Source organism: Archocentrus centrarchus, chromosome 21, assembly GCF_007364275.1.
Source record: "Archocentrus centrarchus isolate MPI-CPG fArcCen1 chromosome 21, fArcCen1, whole genome shotgun sequence".
NCBI classification, from domain to species: Eukaryota; Metazoa; Chordata; class Actinopteri; order Cichliformes; family Cichlidae; genus Archocentrus; species Archocentrus centrarchus.
Window position 1 is genome coordinate 10,431,422 of NC_044366.1, and position 22,445 is coordinate 10,453,866.

At 39.1% G+C, this 22,445-nt stretch overlaps 3 protein-coding genes across 4 annotated transcripts; all 3 read right to left on the reverse strand.

The window, feature by feature from the left end:
- Window positions 1-469: 469 nt before the first annotated feature.
- On the reverse strand, window positions 470-10,542 carry rmp64 (ribonuclease MRP subunit p64). The gene is made up of 10 exons (XM_030758994.1): window positions 10,514-10,542; window positions 7,246-7,338; window positions 6,899-7,053; window positions 3,831-3,919; window positions 3,268-3,396; window positions 3,006-3,083; window positions 2,536-2,828; window positions 2,358-2,416; window positions 1,968-2,182; window positions 470-1,881 (listed from the first exon to the last, which is right to left on the reverse strand). The coding sequence occupies exons 2-10, from the start codon at window positions 7,328-7,330 to the stop codon at window positions 1,563-1,565; spliced, it is 1,422 nt and encodes a 473-aa protein (XP_030614854.1). The 5' UTR covers window positions 7,331-7,338; window positions 10,514-10,542; the 3' UTR covers window positions 470-1,562.
- On the reverse strand, window positions 8,138-10,549 carry tex30 (testis expressed 30). 2 transcript variants are annotated; one of them, XM_030758996.1, is made up of 4 exons: window positions 9,941-10,549; window positions 9,780-9,831; window positions 8,638-8,741; window positions 8,138-8,366 (listed from the first exon to the last, which is right to left on the reverse strand). In XM_030758996.1, the coding sequence occupies exons 1-4, from the start codon at window positions 10,196-10,198 to the stop codon at window positions 8,196-8,198; spliced, it is 585 nt and encodes a 194-aa protein (XP_030614856.1). In that variant the 5' UTR covers window positions 10,199-10,549; the 3' UTR covers window positions 8,138-8,195. The 2 variants fall into 2 exon arrangements, with proteins under 2 accessions (XP_030614856.1, XP_030614855.1); XM_030758995.1 differs by having other exon boundaries at window positions 8,638-8,852.
- A 1,186-nt stretch (window positions 10,550-11,735) lies between these two features.
- poglut2 (protein O-glucosyltransferase 2) lies at window positions 11,736-19,974 on the reverse strand. Its single transcript, XM_030758121.1, is given in 12 exon segments — window positions 11,736-11,870; window positions 12,555-12,660; window positions 12,905-12,955; window positions 12,957-12,995; window positions 13,093-13,302; window positions 13,552-13,789; window positions 14,157-14,329; window positions 14,578-14,655; window positions 16,260-16,465; window positions 16,685-16,890; window positions 19,471-19,507; window positions 19,510-19,974. Coding segments are annotated over 12 exon segments (1,452 nt in total). The 5' UTR covers window positions 19,607-19,974; the 3' UTR covers window positions 11,736-11,859.
- Between the last annotated feature and the right edge of the window lie 2,471 nt (window positions 19,975-22,445).

The window sequence follows — 22,445 nt, forward strand, 5'->3', positions numbered from 1 at the left end:
TATTAGCTTTCATCTTTTCAATTATTCTAATATAGGTATTTGTCCAAGGCAAGCTTTAATATTACATTTACTGAGTACATTTTCAACAGTAGACTTTTGCAGTGATTTTGGTGAACAGGGAAAATACGCCTGATGTAACAGACATTATTTTTTGTTTAAATTCTAAATTAGGCAAGTGTACAAAAGTTCCTCCCATCCTCCTTTCCATCAAGCTCTACTTCAGCACAGAAACTGATCTTTGTGTGCTCATACATGATGCAGACCTTGATGTCTTTACTTCTGCACCTTTTCCTTTCCTCTAGAGTGTAAAAATAAATAATAATAAATCTGGAAGCTTGATGTGAGACCATAACCCAGCCCAGCCAAGATCTGTGAGGGAAATAAAAGCTGCAGTGTTTGTGCAGATGGGAGGACTGTGTCTTGTTTGGCAGAGTATAATAATAATAATAATAATAAAAATAAAATAAAAAATGGTGAAAAAAATATTGGCTGTAGCAAAACTAACCCTTTAGGTTCTAATTTGGTGCACTGTGTTCTCTGCCAACTGCTAGACACCTGCATGGTTTCGGTGAGAGCCACTTGTGCCTGAAGGCCTCTGGCTGAGTCCACACTGTCTACTAAGAGGTGCCACTGCAGGAGTGTTTGTATCGTCTCTTCAGACTCCTTTAGCACAAATTCATTTCTAGAGAAGGCTGACACCTCCGCTGTCTCAGGCGGCATCTGCCACGAGCCTTACATTTATCAAGGTTGAGAGATTCATTCCATATTCTCGAAGATCAAGCCTGGAATTTTTGAGTGCACTGATCTTCAAATCCACCAGGGGAAGACAAAGATACTAGTAAAGCTGCTCAAAGGGTATCGCCAAATTTTAAAAGCCTCTTTCACATTTGTAACGGGTATGACTTCAATGTTAATCCTTTCATTCTGATTAAAAAAAACTGGCACATTTGCAGAATTTTCCACTTTATCAAATTGATTTTCTCTCTTTTTTTTTTTTTGCAAAAGAAAAGTCAAAGCTACACAATGTGATCTTAAGACAGGAGAACAACTCTTACTTCACTTGGTGCATGCTTCAGCAAAAAGCAGTGAATGCCTTTGATATTTTGAACTATAAATACATGTTTCAGTCTGGGTGCTCATCAAAAACTTTCACAGATGTTAAATATTCTATAACAAGTACTGTAGTCAGAGTCTTACATTTCAGTTCCATCAAGTACGTTCAAAGTCACTTAAATTGCCGTTCTTCCCCATTCTGATGTTCAATTTGAACTACAGCAGATCATCTTAACTATGTCCACATGCCTTAATGCATTGAGTTGCTACCATGTAATTGGCTGATTAGATATTTGCATTAACAAGCAGTTGGAGTGTTCCCAATAAAGTGGCTGGTGAGTGGACATTTCATCCACTTGAAAGCCTGTCCAATATGAAAACATGGAAATTTTTTGTCTAGGGAATTCAACTGTTTACATGTGTAACGGCTCATACTTGATAGCTTTTTACAGGCCAAAGCTGAATACTGCATACCAAGCTCGGTGGTACAGAGTACTTTCTCCCAAGTCTCACAAACCTACGGAGGCAAATATATCATCAATGTCATCATGACTATCAGAGTCTGTAGCTTGATGCGTCGCCTCTTCTGTAGACTTGCTTTGTTGGTCATCCACACGAAGTCCAGATAACTTGGGCCCTTTCTCTCTTCTTTTTATACCAGTTCTAACAGTAGAAGACATAAACTGCCTGCTACGTGTCTGAACATGAGCTCTCAAGTGAACGCTTCTTCTCCTTGAGGTAAGTGAATGAAAGGTCTTTGGCGCTGATCCTTGTGGAGATGAAGCCCAGCAAACTTCCTTTTTAAAAGTTTGCAACTTCCTCTGGACACTGAGGATCAGAACAGAATACATAAGAACTGCTACTGTGTCACAGAACGCTAAAGTAAAAATATTTCATGAAAAATTTGCTCTTACTTGTAACCTGCTGTCTCTAGGCATTTCATCTTTTGGCACTTTACACGCAAGAAGTTTAAAAGGCGTTTTTCCTTTCCCATCCTCTGAGATTTGCACCACAGAATCATCTCATCAAGATGGGTCGCCATGTGGGTGAAAGAAGCAGCTTCTCTCACTTTTTTCTGGAACCTCTTTTTCCTGTCAGCCTTTCGCATTTGTTTTGGGAAAGATGGACCCTTGGGTAGCAAGAAGTGGCAGCATTTAATTAAATATTATATTAGAAACATGGAAAAAAAGTTTTTATATATATATATATATATATATATATATATATATATATATATATATATATATATATATATATATATATATGTATATACACACAGACACACACATGATTTGCTCACATACCTCTGTAAAATTCCTGAAAAGCTTGAAAAAAGGCCTAATGTCTGCATCATGACCAGTGCCTGGAGGAAAGTGGATATCAGTAAGGTAAGTGGGGATGTGGAGGAGTATATAAGAAGCACAGGTCATGTTTACTTTAAAAAAAAAAAAAAACAACAACATAAGACTCAAGACTGCATACCTCTTTTAACAGCAATGCCAAGGTCCTCTTTAATTTTTCTTTTCTGCGCCTGGGTCCTGACTTTAACTGAAAATTTCTTCGCTCTCTGCTTCTTGTCTTGGCGGTCTTTCCTATGTGCTGGATGCTTAGACAATAAATATGCATCGGAAGGACCAAGTAACTGAGCAATATCAGCTGGCAGGGAGAAGTCTGTGAGGAAGGGCATGGGCTGGGCGTGGGCTACATCTTTGAGAAGTTCCAGGAGCTGCTGGTACAGGCTGGCCAGGCCAACCAGCATACCACGGAAAATCACCCTGATTAAGCACAAAATAAAGTGCACTTAGACCAGTGAAGCCATTGCTAAATGCAATTGAATTACAGCAAATTTAGAGCCACAAAGCTAAAAAGATGCAATGTTCACCACAGGTTCTCTCTCTCTCTCTCTAACTGTGTATATTTTTGCAGATGTGATCATGGGAAAACTTTCTAACCACAGACGACTGAGCATGCTGGTTGTCACCACATTCAGGATAATAAACTCCTCCCACTTCAACTGCTGCTTTGAGAGTCTGAAACAAACATCTGTTAAGGGTGGAACTCATGACAGGACAGCAAGAGGGTCATGAAAGTCAAACTCATTTCAGATGAAGATATCCACGCTTGAGCAAACACACCAGATCCGTTCACTTAAGTTAATCATTTGAGAAATCAATTGCTTAATGTTTTGAACTGTGTCATCTCTGAAAAGGATACATGAAAGCTCTGCTGCATCGATTCAACGTGCAGCTCATCAGCTGAGCAGCCCCCAGCACTTTGAGACAGATCCACTCCAGCATGGGCTGACTGGGAACGACACACTCCCCATCCTTGATACTCAGCTGTCTAAAAAAACATGGACACAAAGTCCACCGCAGCTTGTACTTAAAACATTAAACAACTGATCATAAATCATTTTTCAGGAGGGAGCTTCTATTGACATCCTCACAGGATATCACAGCTTGAATGTTTTATTCAACTTGATTATGTCCATCTTAACTTTCATAAGGAAGTAGGGCTAGATCCTGAGAAGATTTTATTGCTGCCAATTTCATGATCAGTTCTGTTTATAGGCCTGATTCAACTCCCTTTTTGATTCCTGATTATTTTAGTGTGTGGAAAACAGAGGGCCTACACAGATTTTCAATGCGAGCATTGAGTAAATACAGATAAAACTGATGGACTGGTTCTTGAATCTCATCCCTTCATGCTAGCAAAGCCTAGACTTCATGTTAAAAATCAAATGGAAAACAGCACCTCACACTGAGCCAAAAACCTACCTCTGGATCCTATTTGGACAGATATCTGCCAGTTCCCGAAGAGCAACATCAATTTTCATATTCTTCAGCCTGTTCACACACTGTTCAACCTATGAAAGAAGAAACCAAAGGCACACATTAAAAACCATGTAGGACATTTGTAGGTTACGATTCCTACCTGAGTTTTCTTTTCCAGAAAGAGAGCCAACTTGAGGAGGTAACAGACTTTGTGAACCTCACTGCATACTGGAAGCCTTCCTACTACAATCTGTTTCTCTATGACCTGTCCCCTACTGCTACATCTCAAGCAGCTGTCTGACAATTTCATTCCACATACATACAGTTCAAATCGAAGCACATTATTTTTGCTTAAGTTTACATTTTTAAAACACAAACTGCTGTTTAGATGTTAGTTTTACAGTCAATGTAAAGACAAAGACAACAATCTGGAGATATCAGGGATTTACAGTGGTGTGAAAAAGTGTTTGCCCCCTGCCTCATTTCCTGTTTTTTTGCATGTTTGTCACACTTAAGTGTTTCAGAACATCAAACCAATTTAAAACAATAGTCAAGGACAACACAAGTAAACAAAAAATGCAAGTTGTAAATGAAGGTGTTTATTAGTAAAGGTGAAAAAAAATACAAACCATCATGGCCCTGTATGAAAAAGTGATTGCCCCCCCTTGTTAAAACATACTATAACTGTGGTTTTTCACACCTGAGTTCAATTTCCCTAGCCACACCTAAGCCTGATTATTGCCACACCTGTTCCCAATCAAGACATCACTTAAATAGGAGCTGCCTGACACAGTAAGGTCCACCAGAAGATCCTTGAACGCTACACATCAAAGAAATTGATGATCAGAGAGAAATTGATGATCAGAGATCCAAAGAAATTCAGGAGCAATTGAGAAAGAAAGTAATTGGGATCTAGCAGTCTGGAAAGGGTTATAAAGCCATTTCCAAAGCTTTGGGAATCCAGCGAACCACAGTGAGAGCCATTATCCACAAATGGCGAAGCCATGGAACAGTGGTGAACCTTCCCAGGAGTGGCCGGCCGCCCAAAATTACCCCAAGGGCGCAGCGACGACTCATCCAAGAGGTCACAAAAGACCCCACAACAACGTCCAAAGAACTGCAGGCCTCACTTGCCTCAGTTAAGGTCAGTGTTCATGCCTCCACCATCAGAAAAAGACTGAGCAAAAATGGCCTGCATGGCAGAGTTCCAAGAAGAAAACCACTGCTGAGCAAAAAGAACATTAAAGCTCGTCTCAATTTTTCCAAAACGCATCTTGATGATCCCCAAGACTTTTGGGACAACATTCTGTGGACCGATGAGACAAAAGTGGAACTCTTTGGAAGGTGTGTGTCCCATTACATCTGGCGTAAAAGGAACACTGCATTTTAGAAAAAGAACATTATACCAACAGTAAAATATGGTGGTGGTAGTGTGATGGTCTGGGGCTGTTTTGCTGCGTCAGGACCTGGAAGACTTGCTGTGATAAATGGAACTATGAATTCTGCTGTCTACCAAGAGATCCTGAGGGAGAATGTCAGACCATCTGTTCGTGTTCTCAAGCTTAAACGTACTTGGGTTCTGCAGCAGGACAATGATCCTAAACACACCAGCAAGTCCACCACTGAATGGCTGAAGAAAACAAAATGAAGACTTTGGAGTGGTCTAGCCAAAGTCCTGACCTGAATCCTATTGAGATGTTGTGGTATGACCTTAAAAAGGCCGTTCATGCTCGAAAACCCTCTAATGTAACTGAATTAGGACAATTCTGCAAAGATGAGTGGGCCAAAATTCCTCCAGAACGCTGTAAAAGCCTCATTGCAAGTTATCGCAGATGCTTGGTTGCAGTTGTTGCTGCTAAGGGTGGCCCAACCAGTTATTAGGTTTAGGGGGCAATCACTTTTTCACACAGGGCCATGATGGTTTGGATTTTTTTTTTCACCTTTACTAATAAACACCTTCATTTAGAACTTGCATTTTGTGTTTACTTGTGTTGTCCTTGACTATTGTTTAAATTGGTTTGATGTTCCGAAACACTTAAGTGTGACAAACATGCAAAAAAACAGGAAATGAGGCAGGGGGCAAACACTTTTTCACACCACTGTATTATAGCTCACTAATAAATAAATAATTAAGATGGACAGCGTTCTAATGCTGTGACTCTGGGGACATTCAGCAAGCTGTTAGGTTGTCAGCCAGTTCCTCTGAACTGAAACAATATATGTTAGTGTAGTGAGGTACTTTTGGCTGCTCCCTTATTTCCCAAGGGGTCACCACAGAGTATGGATGTGCATATATATTTCAATGTGAAATGTGGTGGGAATACAAGCAGACCTCTGCAGCCAGCATTGAAAAACTCACTTTAAACTACACTTAGTCCCATTTTAAAATCTTACAGTCATTTCAGCCTGAAATGCACTCAAATATTTACATCATCTCCAACACAATGGCAGCTGTGATGTTTTCCATCAGTGTGGGACGATTACAACAAGGCAAATGATTGATCAGTGTTGTGAGTTTAAGCTTCATCCAGATTAATTTTACTTAAACAGAGATTACTACAGTAATGTGTGGTAAATGTTTCAGTGCAGAGGAACTGGCTGATAACCTGACAGCTCCCTTAATGTCTGCAGTGTCTCAAAGATGCAGCCTACAGACTTTGATGTCCAGTGATCAGCGTCTATGTCTTTACAGTGATGATTAATAAAGCTCTCGTGTTAAATCTAACAACAAACTAACAGTGTTTGTAACTTATATGAATCACATGCTTAGACACTGACTATATAAATGAGGAAATGGTCGTTTCAGACAGCTGGTACAGGTGCAACAGGCGGAGTGAAAAGAGTTTGTTGAAGAGATCCTGTCAGTCAGTCGGTTGGTTAGGTCCACATTGCTGGAACCCTTTTAAGTGACTCGGAGTTTAAGTTAGCTCCCTTTCTGGTACAAAACCCCTCATCTCAGAATTAAGAAAGTTGGAGTTTTCACTGTATCTTGTAACCCAGAGTTTCCCATCTCAGAGTTAATCAAACCAGAGTTTAAAGTTTGCCCTGGTGGCTTTTACTACAGCTCTCACCTGCTTCAATCCCTTGAACGTCTTGTTGCCTTTGGAGCTGTTGTTCAGGTTGTACAGCAGCTCGTACAAAACTCGTATCTCCGTTTGAAGGATCTCACTGCGGATTAGCTTCAGGACCTTTTCATTTTCAGTCATCAGTGTTTCAACATTTGTAGCTGCAAAACACAAATAGCACCCAACATAACCGTCATCACTTCACATCCACATGAAGGTAAGCCCTTGCACTCCCACGTGGGTTGCGAGCGACGTACTTCTACGCGTTATCTCACACATATTCAAACAAACAAAAAAATACCTCGTAGCAAGCCAAAAATAATCATCTCATTACCGCAAACTGGTGATCGTACCTGTTTCTGTGGTGATATGTACACGAACACTGGAGACAGCACTCGGAAAGGGAATGTTTATCTTGTTCCACGGTTCTCCTGCCATGCTTGTGTCTGCCCAAAAAAAACAAATACGATGCGGAAGTCACACAGCCAATGGCATACAAGCACATGTAAACGTCATCGTCTATGTTAAAGGGACCACAACAGCCTTTGCTTACTGCTCTGGTAAAATAGAATAGTAGCTGTAATAATAACTGAATAAAAAAAATACAATTATAACTACCAAGCATCACTCAAAATAGCGTAATTTTCATAAAACTGTAAAATGTTAATCAGAATAAATATAAGAAGGTTGATAAAACAGAATGATATATAAAGAAATAGTAAAAATGGACAAATATTAAAGCTCACTACAATTAAAACATAATGCATGAAAGCCAGACTTTTTTTTTCAGCTTATATTTCATAATATATTTCCACCTCCTCTCATAAGTGGAAGGCTATTCCAGCCATTTGGAGCATAAAGACTGAAAGCGGCACTGCCAAATGTTTTTCTCCTCCTTTGGGGCACAGGTGGCATCTGAGTGGCCTTTTATGGCTCATAAACCAGGATTGTTCTTACATAATGCATTGAGGTCAAAATCTTCTTTTTTAAAGTTTTGAGAGGGGGGGTGGGCTGTGCAGCAGAAAAATACTTTAAAACTGTAATGAATTATGTTTTCAGTGGAATATTGTGAGGTAAGTATTGGGATAAAAAAATGTCTCTATAGTCTGGTTTTCTTGAGCCTATCAATTTCCATTAATTTGGATGATGCAAAATAAGATGAACATTTCAAAGATTTGCCACATACTAATTTTTCAATATGCGCAGAGAAAAAGCTCATGTATTTACACAGCACACAGACTCCCATTGTGATATAATAACAACTTTTATTGGAATAAAAGAAATACATTAAAACAAGATGACATTAAGTAGCCAGTGCTGCCTGATTACTGATCCAAGAGATGACTTTTAAGTTAACTTCATCCATCACAGAAACCTCAGACCTTCCTTTCACTGTCAGTCCATGGCTGCCTCCTTGGAGCCAGAAAATCTCAACTTGAGCTTTCATTTCTTTTACCATCCTGTCAAAATAGACCTGAGCAAAGACGGAAAGCAAAATGAATACTGTGGCACATGACATTCAAAGAAAAAGTTAGAAATCGCATGCGAAGGGACAGGAAAGCAATAAACTGCCACATGTTACATAGATTACATTAGATTAATTTCATGCAAAATAATAGAACAATAATATTAGTGAACTCTGCACTACACAACAATGAAAGACATGTAAAAACAGTAAGGATAAATCCCATAAGCACATGCAGATTTAGGATACATTGTGTACACTTTCTCTTAATTTCCCTCACCCTGTCACACATGTCGTCTTCAGTCCCTGACACAAACAGCACACGCATGTGCTCTGGCAGCATCCTGAGATCTTCACTCCGTTGGCGATGGGCGTGTGTCTGCCCTGGTGGGTGCAGGGGGAAAGACAAGCACATCACACCCTCCACTGCGTCCTTGGATTCTTCACTTAGTCGCCTAGCTAAAGCTACAGCAGAACGACATCCCATTGACCTGCCTGTAGACAGTCACAGTGTTCAAGGATTCCCATTCAATAAACACTACAGTACTGTATTGTATGCTCCAGTCTTTATTTTAAACATATATGGTAATTACAAGGTTTAGAGGTAAAGATGTCGTATCACTATGGGCATCTGGTGAGAATGCATAAAGGAATAATGCCATCAAATTATGCTTCTTTGTTAAAAGGTTTATTTTTTAACTAGAAATTAAAGGCAGTTGGGAATGAACATGGGGGAAAAAAACCCACACAAGCCCTGCTTACTTATTGTTGCTGCCCTGTGTAGAGGTGAGTGTGAGTAGTGCAATATTTAAATAATATGTGACAGGCTTTTCAATCAAGTGAAAGAGGAACATCAGAGCCAATGAGGGGAAAAAGAAGTTGTCTTTTTCTTTTGGCTGCTCCCTTCAGGGGTCGTCACAGCGGATCTTCTGCCTCCATCTCACCCTATCTCTAGTATCCACCAACCCTCTGCATGTCCTCATTCACTACATCCATGAATCTTCTCTGAGGTAATCTTCTTTTCCTCCTGCCTGGCAGCTCCATATTCAATCTGTTGTCCAATATATTCACCTCCTATGCACATGTCCTAACCACCTTAACCTTGCCTTTCTAACTTTGTCTCCAAACTGCTCACCCTGAGCTATACTTGTTTCTATTCCTGTCCATTTTGGTCACTCCCAATCAAAATCTTAACATATTCAACTCTGCCACCTCCAGCTTGGCCTCCTGTCTTTCTGTCAGTGCCACCGTCTCCATTCCATACATCACAGCAGATCAAATGAGAAAAGGAAAATAAAACAGGAATCTTCACTGTAGCAGATTTTTTTTTTTTCCATTCTTGTCAAATTTGATAAGAAAAAAATGGAATATAATGTTTATTTTAAGGATAGTTTACATCAAAATCTACCATTTTTGTCTTACCTCCAAAAAATGTGTGTGTTATTGTAAACTTCTGTAGTGATTTCAGGTAGTCCTACGTTAAACAACATGTTAGTGTTACATTATAATGACACAGTAGTACAAAAACCGTATATTGTGGGTCTAAAAATGCGAGTGATTTTTCTTTGAGTTTAAACACTTACCCACACAGCACTGTATGCCTTCACCCTGTAAGCCAAGTTCAAACCTTTGCATGTAAAGCGGAGGCAGAGGAAACCGTTTGATGCCAGCTTGTGAGCCAGAGAAACCAGATGTTTGAAGTTCATGTCTCCCCCGGCACCATGCGTGAGTATCACGGCTGTGTGAACATCTTTTACGTCGGCAGGGCCACACAAGGCAGCATCTAAAGATTTTGTACCAAACGGCACCTTCACCGCCTCCTGAAAGTCGGTGATCACCATGTGCACATCAGCGAATGCTGATTAAACATTTTCCTTACAGCGAGAAAGCTCGGACAAACCAGCGTTTACAAATCTATATAAGGTAATTCTTACTCTTACTATATACAACTAAATAAGTGTAAAGCAAACTATTGATAATCTAGCCAACAAATTAGCTGCCCTCTATATGGGACTATTAGTTTCAGCGCGGACATTCAGGTAATGTATGAGGCTCTATGCCCCTCGCCTTTAAACACTCACCTATTCTGGCTCGAGCTACAGTTAACGCTAATCTAATCAATCGTTAATTTTTATCTATTTTTTGTTTATATTTACCTCGACAAACTTCTCCATCAGAAGCAGCTTCTTCTCTGAAACACAAAGAACTTGACTACCTATTAGTGACACCTAGCGGTGAGGCGTGGTCATTACACCTTTGTCAAAGTAATACCAGTTAAAAAAAAAAAAAAAATTCACACACTAAGCTATTAAGTACCATCCATCCATTCTCGTTTGCTGATCCTTTTCAGGGGAGTGGTTTAAATTTTTCCAGTTTAAAATTGTTTACTTACAGTTGTTTCCAGAATGTTTGTTTCATTTTATTTACTTAAAAAAAAAATCTTTATCCAACAGACATGTACTGGAAGTCACACACTGAATTCCAGTAAGAATGCACACTGCACCTGTCATATTTCAGTAAGTTTAGACACTGCACTCTATAATCAGGTTAAACTTCTGTATTGCATGTTTAAGCACACTGCACATCAGCAACTGCATAGCACACATAATATAGATCTTGCATGGTACTGTACATACAAAAAGGTCAATTCAAATACCATTCCATACTCTGTAATGAAGAAATAAGATATTATAGTTTATTTAGTATTTTGTATTTGTACTGTTATCCATTTTGGAGCACAATGTCTTGCTTTATCTGCACTGTGTGTACACTGTGCACCAGGAACATCGCAGTCTTTTCTATTTGTATACTCATATGTCAGAGATGACAGTAAAGTTTGCTTTGACTTTGACTAAATATAGTCAATATGTGAGGGGCCTACACCTATAAAGGTCAGAATGGGTATTACAACAAAAATATTACTTTGTGGGTGGAGGCGAATCCTGGGCTCAATAACAATGCCTCATTGCTTTGTGGTTCAAATCTGACCATATAACAAAGTGTGAAGGTCCATCCATCCATTCTCTGTTCAGGGTCACTGGAGCCCATCCCAGCTGTCATAGGGCGAGAGGCACCCTGTACCATTCACACTCACACCTGTGGGCAATTTAGAATTACCAATTAACCTAACCTGTCTTTGTGGGAAGTGTGGGAAGAAACCAGAGTACCTGGATAAAAACCCACGCAAGCACAGAAAGGCCTGGGCCAAGGCAGATTTGAACCCAGATCTTCAAGCTTGTGAGGCAACAGTGCTACCCACCTGCTGTCTGAGAGTAAAGGTGAAATTAGTTTTTGCATATAAGTAAATGCTCTGATATCAGCATGTAACACAAAAAGATCACAGAAAAAAAAACCCCACCACTTCCAACATACAATAAAGCATTTATTAAAAAATAGAATGAGATACTGATACCATAGTCACACAATTTATTGACACTTTGAAAAAAATATTTGATCAGATATGAAAAACTCTTCTGTAAATGGGGGACAGGCCAATCACAGCTCATCTTTTGCCTGAAGAAAAAAATATAAAATACTCACGTTAAAATCATGTTAGAAGAACACTGTAGTCTAAACTTTCAGTCTCTAAATTGTGTCTCCTAATCAGCATTCAGGTAGTTGCAGTGGTGCCTCATGCACACCAGAGGGCGCCACAGACTGTAGGATAATAAACTCTTCCAATGTTTAACGTTTTTACTTTTATTCCTCCAGCAAATAAAATTAAATTAGAGTGCCATAATTAGGACATAACTGTCTATTCTGTCACAGATTTACTTACTGTGAAGCACTTGCCTGCATTACCTTCTCAACTATGTAGTTGGCAGGTATTATTAAAGCCACGATATCTGAAAAAAACTCATTTTATCAAAGGTCTATTAAACCCAAAAGAAAAAAATAAAGTTTTTTTAACACTGAAGACATTTTAACATGGATGAATTACATTTATCTGCTTGTGTATAAGGTGTTAGTTAATACTGCTCATGTTGGTCACCATTACTGAGCAGCAGTGAACATTATTCTGTGGCTCTCTTGTTAAAGGATTTCCTATTTTAATGTAACCATACAGGCTTGTTATACAGAGATCTTGTGGCTCTGACAAAGACAAACTCACCTGTGATTTTTCACAAAGCTAATTATAGCGCAAGAACAAAATGCAGGTGCAGTTTGACACAAAGGAAATATTTTGGTGTCCCTTACCCGTGTTCTGTGGCAAGAAACATGGAAACAGGTCATCAGTGGGCTGCTCTACAAGTTCCATACCCTTACGAATCTTTGGCTCTGTGGCCTGGAGTTTGGCATACTCCTACAAGGAGAACATTGAGCTCACACAAATAAATATGACATGTGGGCAAACTGCAATTATCTCATAAGAACACTTATAATTTATAGTGGTTAAAATGAACCTTCTAATTCAGTGTTAATACAATTTAAGCCCAGTAAGACTCTATGAGTAGTCATAATACTTTCTAATTGTAATATGCCCAATTACATTTTTGATGTACAGTAATATTTCAGTTATATAAACTCTGCAACTGTAAACCTGTTACCTTGAAAAGTATGTAGTAGTAACAAAATATGCTGTCTCCCATAAGATGACCTGCGGGCAAACTGCTGACCTGCAAGAGCAATTTTCTTTGCCTGAAAGAAAGCAAGAATCATAGCAAAAACAGAAAATTACTCCATAATTCCAGCACTTGAAACAAACAAGAATTCAGTCACATATTGTCATCATCACCTCTTCATCGTGGTCACGGGCCCACTGGATCTTTTCCAGGAGGTCTGCCAGGTCTGCTCTTATAGGGATGTAGTGCTCCCATGGTCGAAGCTCATTGTAGAAATGCTCATAGTAGCCAGAATCCTGCTTTAAGACCACACTGTCTCCTGCCAACAGGTAAGGCAGTCGATATGCTGCTACGGTGCCGTCAATGTTTATTTGGTACTTGTACTGGTGGTGGGTGAAAAAATAGAAAAGAAAAAAAAATGACATTATTAACAGACTTTTTGACTGTATGTTAGAGACTAGTTTATTCTAGTTCACTGCTATTTGCCTGATATGAAGACTGGGTACAATCAGCTTATGCAAGTCTTAAATCTAACTGGGTTTCTTAAGCAGTTTTATGTAATCTAGATAATCTCACCTTGAAAAAGTCAAAAAATGAAACATGTTTGACCAGTGGCCCATAGAGACTCTCACCTTGAAAAAGTCAAAAAATGAAACATGTTTGACCAGTGGCCCATAGAGACTCTCATCATGTTTAAAGAAGAAAAAATTGGTAAAAGCAGCATCTATAATGTCTGGGTGAGCCCTCGAAAGCTTGACCAGCTCCAGACGCTCCTGCCGGCTGTCGCGCCCCCTCCAGAAGGCTGTGGCGTTCTTCTCTGGCCACAGCGGCCCCGTGTTGGCCTGAACTGACATCATGTCCAGACTAACTCTGTTCATCGGATAGAGAAGATGCTGAATGTTAAATCTTCTACAGTTTGTCACGTTATTAATCTCATCGTCTGTCAAAATTATGGACTTCATTTTTGTAATGATTGTTTCGTGGTAACAAGAAGCTGTTTTTGTTTTGTTGTTGTTGTTCTCATTGTCACACACCAATAAGCCCTGTCACACTTTGTTGCTGCTTAAACCATGCTGAAATGCTTCTATAATGGCAATGGACATGTAACTGAAGAGCAGCATTTGATATCTCCAGGGGTAGATTCTGTGGAAATGTAGTAATATGCAGTTTCTGTAATAGTTCATGACTCTTTTAGCTGAATTCAGAATTGTACTGTGTTATGCATACAGAGCCTTACCTCCCCATGGTCTCAAGGACAGACTCTGTCAGGTCATAAGTGGGCATGAGGATGTCTCTGGTATTATTAGAGCCACACCAGGAAAAGATGGGATGAATCTTCTCAGGGGGTTGCCTCTTCTCCAACGGCCAGTCACCCAGATTAACAAAAAACTCTATATCAGGGAGCCGCACCTGAAAACACAACACACCCCAGCAGAAAAAGGCAGATAATGCTCCTTAACACAGCTGTGAACTGGGAAAACAATACCGTGCAAAATTGGAAGAGACTGTGCTGATTACTTTGACAATACAAAATGAAACATAAATTTGACAAAATTCACCATAAAATTCCATCTATTTCCAGTCACCTGAAAGCAAGGGCTGAGTAAAATGCATTATTCATGTGGTAACAAATGTTAGAGTATTACAGAGCAGCGTACCTTTCTAGTGAGAGAAAGGAGGATGGCATCCATAAAGATTCTAAAACCAACATGTTCTCCAAATGTTCTGACATAGATCTACAGAGAATGAAAAACATTAGAAAAAACACAACAAAAACCATATTACAAAACAATATAGCCTCGGCCTTTCCTGTACTCAGGTGGAATAAAGGACAGTTTGCTGTCAGTGCAATATTACCTACTGCAGTGATACACAAATAAATAAACGGCTAACATTTGTGGCAGAAGATTATATAGTGCGACCAATTCAGCATGCCTGAAAATGTAATGCGCAGTGCTTTCCAAAAGAGTGGAAACAATAGAAGAGATCAATTTTTCATCTTTTTCCCATTAATTTAAGGTGTTCAGATATGAAATAAAAAGATGAACATCAAGTGAGAAGCGCAATTATCAGAGTTCATGTGTGGATGTATCAGAATCCACAGCATGCATTGAATTCAATAAAAAATACAAAGACAAGGCAGAGTTTTTTTGTTTTGTTTTTTAAATCATTTTATGGACAGATAGGAGCCAAATGAACCTTTAACAAAGCAACAGAAAACCAAAAGTGTAATGAAAGACAGCTCATTAGTGAAACATTTCCTTCTGAATAAAGGGAACCCAACACTGACACAGCTCTCTGTAAAACAGTGCATTTGCGTCAAACAGCGTGAAATAAAAGCTGAAAGTCAGTCTTTCGGTTTGTCCCAGCACTGTGTTTTGACCTCTGATTTAAAAGCCTGCAGCAGTAAAAACATCAGATTTCACTTTACCACTGACATCCTGTACTTCTGGAAGGAACTGATCAAGTTCCTGAATATTCTCATGTAACTGTAGCACTGTGTAAGCAGGGTTTTAGACATATCACTATTACAGAAAACCTAGGCTGAAGTACACAGTGGGAGTTTAAGAATGCACTCACGAACACCTGGCTGACCCACTGCTCTCACAGGTGTGTAGCATAGCTTCAGAGTCTCGTGAGTGACTTTACATTTTTGCCTGGCCCCAATTACTATTCAGAAAGAAGAAACACTACCCTTCATATCTTTACTTCTATACCAACCTGTGGTTGTGATGGAATTTAAATGAGAATTTTTTTGTGAAAGACTTGTATGTTATTGTCAAAAAAAGCATGCAAAGAGAGAAGGATATTACATGGAGAGAGAAAAGCTGGCATGACTAAAGAGGCCCAGGGACTTCTGTCTGAAAACAAACTCTCACGGTCATTATGGGGTAAAACAACCCCAACATAAACACTTAAAGGAATCAGTGGATGTTGGTGCTGAATACATCTACAACACAAAAACAAGGAGATGACAAAATAAATGGAAATCAGCTTAAAGGATCTCACTGATCAACTCCATTCCACTGTCATGCATTATTGTTAAATAGCTTATGCATGCAACCTACCCCACAATGGGCCTCCTGTCTACTAAAAGAAATACTGTACACCCCAAAATAAAACAAACATTCTCATGTTATTTGTCTACTTTATATAAACTTTATATAAACTGCTCTTGCTGTCATTTACAATCTCACCAATCTCTCCAATCTTCAATGTGCTACATTACTGTAAGTGTAATTAAGGCTTTATTGTGAGTGCTAAGCTATCTAAAATCAAAGATAAGAAAAAATAAACTATGTTACTGCTTACTTCTTCTGATTTCCCCAGTGGAAATTACCTTGTTGTCTTTGACAGTGTAGTGGCACAGGCTCTGGCGCTGTCCAAAGCGCTGTGGGACCTCCTGTGCATTGCGATCTGGGTCAACACTAGGATAAAGAGCCAGGTCCCTCTCTATCTGCGGGAAGGACTGAGGACAGTGCATGGGGGCCTCCCATACAGAGCCACTTTCTTGGGGACAGTAACATCCCTCATGATAGACTGTGCCTGGAGAGAAGAAAATAAACCCATTAGGATCCTTCTTTTTCATTTTCATACAAATATTTATCAGTTACTGGATCCAGAAAAGGCAGCAGGTGAAGATTCAGGATTACAGAATAAGTAGGAAACAAGTTCATGACATGTCATTTATCATAATAAACAGCAGAGCTTCACTGTGTTCTCAATCAAAATGCAATTTTGAGGGCAGCATGAATTGCGTTCTACCTTTGAGAACAAACGGTGACTTGGCAACATGCTCACTCTCCAGCAAAACGTGGATGTGAAGCTCTGAATAGGTGGCATACATTCGGTAGCGAACCAGGAATGACCCATCCCGACGATCCAAGACCTGGATCCAAATCCTGGTGAACTGCTCCACTGAAGACACAATCTTTACTTCAAAGATCTTCTCACCAGGTGATGCTGTTAAACTGTGCGGGTGGAGAATACGATAATGTAATCTACTGTTGCTGAAGGGAGTTGGACACTATCTATAATCTTACAATGTCTTTGGTGTAACAACAAATATGAGATAAATGCCAATGCTTACCATCTATAAACATTTGCATTAGCCTTTGCCAGTTAATGGTTAAGGTCAGGTCAGGCCTTATCTAAGGGAAAGGTCATCTATATGGGTTATTTCAGCACTATCACATAATCTGTACTCTCTCTGTGTCTGACAACTTGCATCGTCACTGAATCTAACAACTTCTGCAAAAAAACAAAACAAAAAAAACTAGAAGCACTCAGAGAGCCCAAACCTCCGCAAGGCCATAGGGTCACTGACGCTGTAATACGTGTATCTAATACTGTGAAATAATCTTTCATCTTTCCCAGACAACAATAACCCCCTATCCCGCATAGTGAAGAATCCTTAAAAAAAAATTCTTGGATACAGATCGTGATCCAGATCACCGCCAAATTTAATCACTTCTTCCTCTTGTCATTTCCAACCACTCCACAAGATTTCATCGAAATTTGGACTAATCCTGCTGACATACAAACAGACAGACAAACAAACAAACCAACACGACCGAAACATAACCTCCTTGGCGGAGGTAATAAAAAAAAAAGAAAAGTTTGTTGCTGGTATGATTTCATGCAACTTTTTGCACTAACATGCTGTTAGTGTGTCTCTTCTGTAACAGCTGACAGTGGAGTAATGGAGTTTATTGTAGCAGGCATGAATGGAATAGAACCAACTAATGTGTGAAAGTGACAGAGAGTAGGTTACCTTTGATAAGCCCATTCAACTAATTGATGAAAAAGGTCATCGGAGACTGTCTAACATCTTCTGCCTGTGGCGCAAACTTTTATGTCTGCTCTCACAGTGCCGATCAGTTCAAAATTTCAGCTTTAACAACACCCACAATGTGGTGGATAGATTTAATATGGTGTCCTTTATTTGTAGTTATTGCAGTCTTTTGGCTTCAGCTAAACAGAATGATGTTTCTGTCTGTTAATATTTTGAAGTACAAAGTAAAAAATACACATGACAATAACTTCCAGTTCAGGAGAATTCTGACAAATTTTCTGACTAATCTTCAACACTGTAAACATTTTTACAGTTAACATCAGCATTCTTACAGTACTAGGCAGAAGTCTTGAGTCACTCCTCATTTTTTTTTTTTCATATTTTGCTTCCAAGAGCCAGAGTTTTCTTGTAATGTTTTGAACTGGTCTTGAGCAATAGCTCTCCGGGCTTTCTGAAGGTCTTTGAAAGACAACTTAGCAAACAGCCAATTTTAAACTGTATCTTCAGGCACTTTGTTACTAGCAGCCTGTCACAAAAACACATCATTTGTTGTCATTTCTATGGTTAAATCTATGAAAATGTCAAAACTAGCACAGTCTGACAGACATAAAATAATATTCCCAAAAGGTGATTTCAAAAGGAGCTATTAGCCGAAAACTTGGTATATCTCAGCATGGTGTGCAGTGTGTCCTTAAAAATGTGAGGAAACTGAACAAGTGGGGGACAAAAGAAGAAGTGGCAGGCCTAAAAAACTGAAAGTAGCTGATAGTCATGTCTTTAAAAAAATGAGGGGCAAAGATCTGACACATGACTTGAGAGATGCATCTAGCCCTACAGTTCATCCATCCACTGTTCACTGAAGTGAAAGAAAGGTCTCAGTGGAAAGGTGGCTCTCAAGAAGCCATTCTTCTGGAATTAAAGGAAGCAGAAACAGCTGAAGTATGCCAATAACATAAGAACTGGATTGAAAACAAACAAAAGAATCAGTGGCAACAGGGCTTATGGGGCGATGACACTAAATTTTAAATTGTTTGTTCAAATTGTTGTCAGTATGTACAGAGGGGGTCAGGAGAGAGGTATAACATTGAGTGGCTGCAGCAACTGTAAAACACGGTGGAGGCTCTATCATGGTTTGTGGCTGCATTTCACCTGTGGTGTTGGGGATCGTGTTAGAAGTGATGAACTTGTGAATGCAGAAAAGTACGGTCAGATTTTGATCCACTGTGCAGTACCATCTGGAAAGCATCTGATTGTCAATGGCTTCATTTTTCAGCATGACAATGATCCCAAATACACTGCCAATGCAGTAATGCATACCTGGATAGAAAAAACACACAATGGAGCACCATCTGTCATGGACTGGCCTCTGCAGAGCCCGGACCTCAACATTACTGAAGTAGTGTGGGATCATCTTGACAGAGAACAGAACAAAAGGCAGCCAACATCCAAAGAAAAGTTTTGAATGTCTTTCAAGAAGCCTGGAGAATTATTCCTGAAGACTACTTAAAGAAATGAAAAGAAAGCTGCCTATGAGAGTTCAGGTTTCTGTTGAAGAATAAAAGCGGCCGTACCAATATTGACTTCAAGCTTGTTGAAACTGTACAAATTCTGTTTTTTGTCTTTTGTACTGTTTATATGGTTGCACATGCTCCAATACATCTCTGCACCTATTTCACATTTTCCGAGCAAAATATAAAGAAATGAGGGGAAGAGCAATAAAATAATGCAGGTTATATATAAGGCCTAAGATACTTACTTTTTTCCCGAGCTATCCACCGCCTGTATGTAGAAAATCGAGCTGGAAGGACAATGTTTGCCTCTAGTCCAGGTCCCCATACTAAAGTTTTTTGCAGCACTGGGTGCCGAGCCTGCCTGAGCCCCTTGCAGTTCATGTCTGAACACAATCAGACAGAAGGGCAGAAGCAACTCCGAGAAAGTCGAAGAGACATAACGACCAATGTGCAGACTCGACACTCGTTTAAAGTCTTCCCTTCACTCAAGTTCTGCCGGCCAGACTTTCCATTGTTCTTTGAAGACTAAAACTGAGAAGACGGACACAAGTCTGTGTACAACGTTTTGGTTCCTCGGTTTTCTTCGTTTACATTTGGAATTACATGACTCAGAAAAGGCACTGCCAACATTTTACATCTGGTTAAATAAGCGCATGATTTGGCTGTTTTGTAACAGTTAAACGTACCTAGCTTGCCGGTAGCTACATTAAAAAAATTCTTGTACAGTCGAGTAAACAATCAGCTGAATGAAGTGGGCGGGATAACACCGCGCGATTGGTTGTTGCTTCAACCAATCTGCTCTCGATTGGCTAAGACACTTTTACGTCCCCAGATGTAAATATGATTGGACGGAAACACGGAAGTTAAACATTTGGTACAGTCTGGTGCGTAGCTGAGGAAAATCGAAAACTGTTTGGAAACGGTATTGTTAAATGAAATCAAAACTTTGCCTCATCACTGTTTACAGTGATAGATGAAGATGTGCCCACTTATATTTATTACAGTAAAAGTTGCAATTAAAAAAACGTCTTTAATAATACGAGTACAGTTGGCGCTAGGGTAACCAGATGTCCCTCCTTAAGTGGGACTGCATAGCATTTTTATTCCTTGTCCTCTTCTCCCACATCTTGGGACAATATTCCACATTTTGACTGGTTCTGCAGGACATATAGTTATCTGAAGTCTGGCTTTAAACCCAATGCATATGAATTATTATAGTCAAAAAAAGGTTAGTCTCTCTAATGCTATCCCCATCAGTGCAATTTACAAGTTACCAAAACGTTACAAGTTTTACAATCTTTGGTTAATAAAATCAAAACACCACAAAGAAAAAGAGGTGGTACTATATACTCAGAAATAGGTTTTGACTCTATCTTTTTTTTTTTCTTTTTTCAGTTTTGCACAGGAGAAAATATAGTGTGAAGAGATTTAGTGTGTGTATCAAATTGCTAAAATTGTCAGGTATGGCTCACAAAAGGTATGCCAATCTATGCATGCATCCCTACTGAAACCTAAAGACTGTTACCAGACAGACAAGCAGTTAAAATAACAGTGAATAAGAATACAAAAGTATATAAAGACTGTCACATGAGACCATAAGAACAAACTTTCAGCTTTAATTCAAGGGATTTTACAGAACTATTATATTAACTGTTTAGAAGTAAAGCCTCGACAGTCAATACTCCCCCATTTTCAGAGTCTCAAAAATAATTGGTCAAACCACCTTACGTTGCTGCATGTTTGCAGGTCTCTGCCTTCAGTTTTGTCTTCAGGAAAAACATGGAGGAAGCATGTTCTGTTGGGTTGCAATCAGGTGACTGTCTTGGCCGTTGAAGAATATCCAATTTCTTTGCCTTGAGAAACTCTTGGGTTGATTTGCAGTATGCTTGAGTTATTATCCATTTGCACTGTGAAGTGCAGTGGAGTCTGCACTTCAATCACATCTTGATTGATTAAATTCACTGTGGTGGTGAGAGGCAAAAATACAATAATTGTGTTATTGTTCAAAACCTATGAATTGAGACAGTCAAGTAAAAATTAATTTAAATTTCTATATAAATATAGTACATTGGTAAAGTAACAATTGCATTCCATCACAGAATAGCAGGGATTTGGAAACATTTACATCTGCGGATGCCATTAACTATTTCTGACCACAGATAAACTTGAGTCCTTCTTGTGCTATAACACTCATCTGGCAGGTGGCTTTTAATTTACCAGAGGGGCCTAAAGTAATTTTTGGAAGATTTAAAGGATTGTGAAATGGAGAAAGTACAAGTGATTTTCACATTCAAATAACTGCATTTTTGTGTGAGATCATTCTTCGACTGTAAGCTTAAGTTATAGCAAAAGGGGGAACTGCAAAATAATACAACCCTAATCCACTTTCATGGCTGTTTGGTGTGAAGGAGATTTACTTTCTGGGTCCCGGTGGTCAAAATATAGTTGCCTACATGAAGGCTAGAACAAACAAAGGTAAAACTAAACTCAGCAGGAAACTCCATGTTGCACTCAAGCAGCTGATTTTCGGTAGTGACGAGTGAAAGAGCTCTCAATGTGACATCAATCAATGTTTATTTCAGTTTGCTTTTGCATCAACATGTTTTCAGATAATTTTTGTCAAGTAATTTCTATTACACTAGTATAATACCAAGAAGAACAAAAAGTGTAGAATCCATTTAAATAAGACAAACGTTGCTGCCATCATTGAGAAAACCAAATAAATGCCTCTTTAGCATACTACAGTGTGAAGAACTACATAGTTCCTGTGATTTAGACAGAGCTAGAATACCAGATACAGTACCAGCAGTAACAGGTACAACATATACGAGAAAATATCCCAAGAATATATTTTATCTTTTTTTTTGTTTGTTTCACCTTTCACCCAAGATTGAACTGTACAGTTAATATAAAAACTGAAAACATATAAACCAAAAACCTACTAACAAACACCCTGTCAGCAGAAGTCAGATTTTTTTTTTTAAGTGTATTTTGGTTTGTTTTTTCTGTTTTCTCTGTCATCGAAAGACTGCACTTACACAAATCTCATTGACGGTACAGAGATAAGAGAGAACGGCATAATTATTATTATTATTTTCATGTGTTTAAGACACCCGTTGAATCATGTCTTGTAATTTCTGAAATCCATGTGGGCTTGGTGTTAGAATTTCAGGCGAAGTCAGTAAAAATATGGGTCTGAAGGCCATTTAAGCCTTAGGAA